This window comes from Lucilia cuprina, chromosome 2, assembly GCF_022045245.1.
Source record: "Lucilia cuprina isolate Lc7/37 chromosome 2, ASM2204524v1, whole genome shotgun sequence".
Taxonomy (NCBI): domain Eukaryota; kingdom Metazoa; phylum Arthropoda; class Insecta; order Diptera; family Calliphoridae; genus Lucilia; species Lucilia cuprina.
The window spans coordinates 30,507,294-30,509,344 of record NC_060950.1 but is presented as its reverse complement, the minus strand read 5'-3'; the positions used below and the strand labels follow the sequence as shown (position 1 = coordinate 30,509,344).

Here is a 2,051-nt window from a genome sequence, read left to right as displayed (position 1 = left end):
TCAGTTCTAGTTCAGTTCTAGTTCAGTTCTAGTTCAGTTCTAGTTCAGTTCTAGTTCAGTTCTAGTTCAGTTCTAGTTCAGTTCTAGTTTAGTTCTTGTTTAGTTCTATTTCAGTTGTATTTTAGTGATCGTGGTATATATATGGACCTTTCAAAACGGGTTACATCTTAAAAGTCTTTGACGAATTTAGAAAGTAAACATATTGTGCGAATAGTTTTATAACATAAAATGTAACTCATGTGTCTAATGATATACGTAAATTTGTACATAGTAAAACGGGTGTCGGATTAGCACTATGTGTTAATTATTTTTCTTCACTATCTTTTATTTCCATACATACACATTTTCGTGGTGTTAAGTTAATGTTAATTTTAATCCCTAAAATATGTATTTAATTAAAAAAATAATTTTTCTTTTTCAATTATCACAAGTTTAGTTTTCTTCTTGGTTCACCAATAAAAAGTGAAATTTAATTAAAATAAATATTTTGTGTAAAGTAAGCACAAATAAAATGCAAAATGAACGAAAGAAAGAGAAGTAAAAAAATAAATTAAATGTAAAGCTGTTACATAATTGTTCAAACATTTAAATAAACCTCCACAAAACACACACACAAACACATACCTAACCACACACATACACATTAAAATAAAGTTTGTATTTAAATAAAAATTCTTACACACATTGCCGTTCATCCATGCTCTGAGATCTTTGCATATTTTATGTGACAGAGAAAAAGTCACAACCCAAATAACCACCCACTAAAATAAAAGTAATGTAACAAAATGTTTTAAACACAGCTCAACTTTCGTAACTTTGAAATGAATGAACAGGAAAATAGCAGGAACTTCTTCTTTACCATATTACTCCGTAAATCGTTTTTTATTTTATTCTTCGTTTAATTTTCACAAAAAGTTATTTTTACCGATGTCATTGTTTAGTTTTTTGAGAATACATATGTATGTTTGTATGTATACTTCAGTATGACAAAAGGTATTTTCATAATCATATACCCTACTATATATTTTATTTGGAAACGTGACGGCAGTCCATATTCTGCAAAAAGTATGCAACATAAAAAATATCTCAGAAATTTCTAAAGAAAGTTGTCTGCTGAAAACGATAACGTAAATTAATAAATATAAATAAATATCCACTATATAACAAACATACATTTTCTACAGAAAACTGTCTGCTCTATAGAAGACACACAGATTTCAAGAGAAAACTGTCTGTTTCATAGTTTTCTATTGAAAACTGTCTGTTCTGTAGCAGTTACACAGTTTGCTGATGTACAAAAGTCACACGATTTTCTATATCAGACACACAATTTTTTATAGAGAACTATTAAATATTAATCTAAAAAAAAATAAAATCCTTTATTATTTTAATAAAATTACATACAATAACATTTATTTAAAAAATAAAATAATTTGTGAAACAAAATAACATACACCACAAAAAATTGCAACTAAAAACTCAACTGACACAATAAAGCTGTCCCCCTAATAATCCAATGCGAAATATCAGTATTTGGATTACATTCCAAAAGCATGCCAACTACAAAATTTGTACTATGACCCGTAGTAGAGAGTACACCACGCCTTTCGGCTGTTTTGTAGAGAGGACACACATAAATATGTCTAGCTTTAAGATCAGATTTCTTTACCGGTTTCATCCATATTAAAGGCATACGATCGAAGAGTTCACGTGGATGTGATTCAGCTAAATAGTTTTCAATGCGATCCCATCTGGCTCCTTCTAGAAATATTCCATAAACATAAACACCATCTTCGGGTGCATTTACTCCGGCAATTTGATCTTCTTCAATTCGCAAGACTTCATAGTCGAAAACAAGTAAGTCGATAGGTATAACATATTTTCGGGCAAAATTCTGCTGTGCTCCAGTTAGGAATGCTTGAGTAAAGAAAAATCCCGATAGCCAATAGGTGGTTGGTGGACCTTCTTCGTACCATTTCTAAAAAGGGGACGGAAAAAGATAGATATATAGATAGATAGATAGATAGATAGATAGATAGATAGATAGATAG

General features: G+C 29.8%; 1 protein-coding gene across 1 annotated transcript in view; it reads right to left on the bottom strand.

The window, feature by feature from the left end:
• Positions 1 to 1,360: 1,360 nt before the first annotated feature.
• The window catches only part of LOC111678114 (dynein axonemal heavy chain 12), a 15,125-nt gene continuing 14,434 nt past the window's right edge, over positions 1,361 to 2,051 (bottom strand). The window contains exon 2 of the mRNA XM_023439368.2: positions 1,361 to 1,978. Within this exon, the coding sequence (XP_023295136.2) occupies positions 1,472 to 1,978 (507 nt within the window). The 3' untranslated portion in view covers positions 1,361 to 1,471. The remainder of the gene's footprint in view (positions 1,979 to 2,051) is intronic.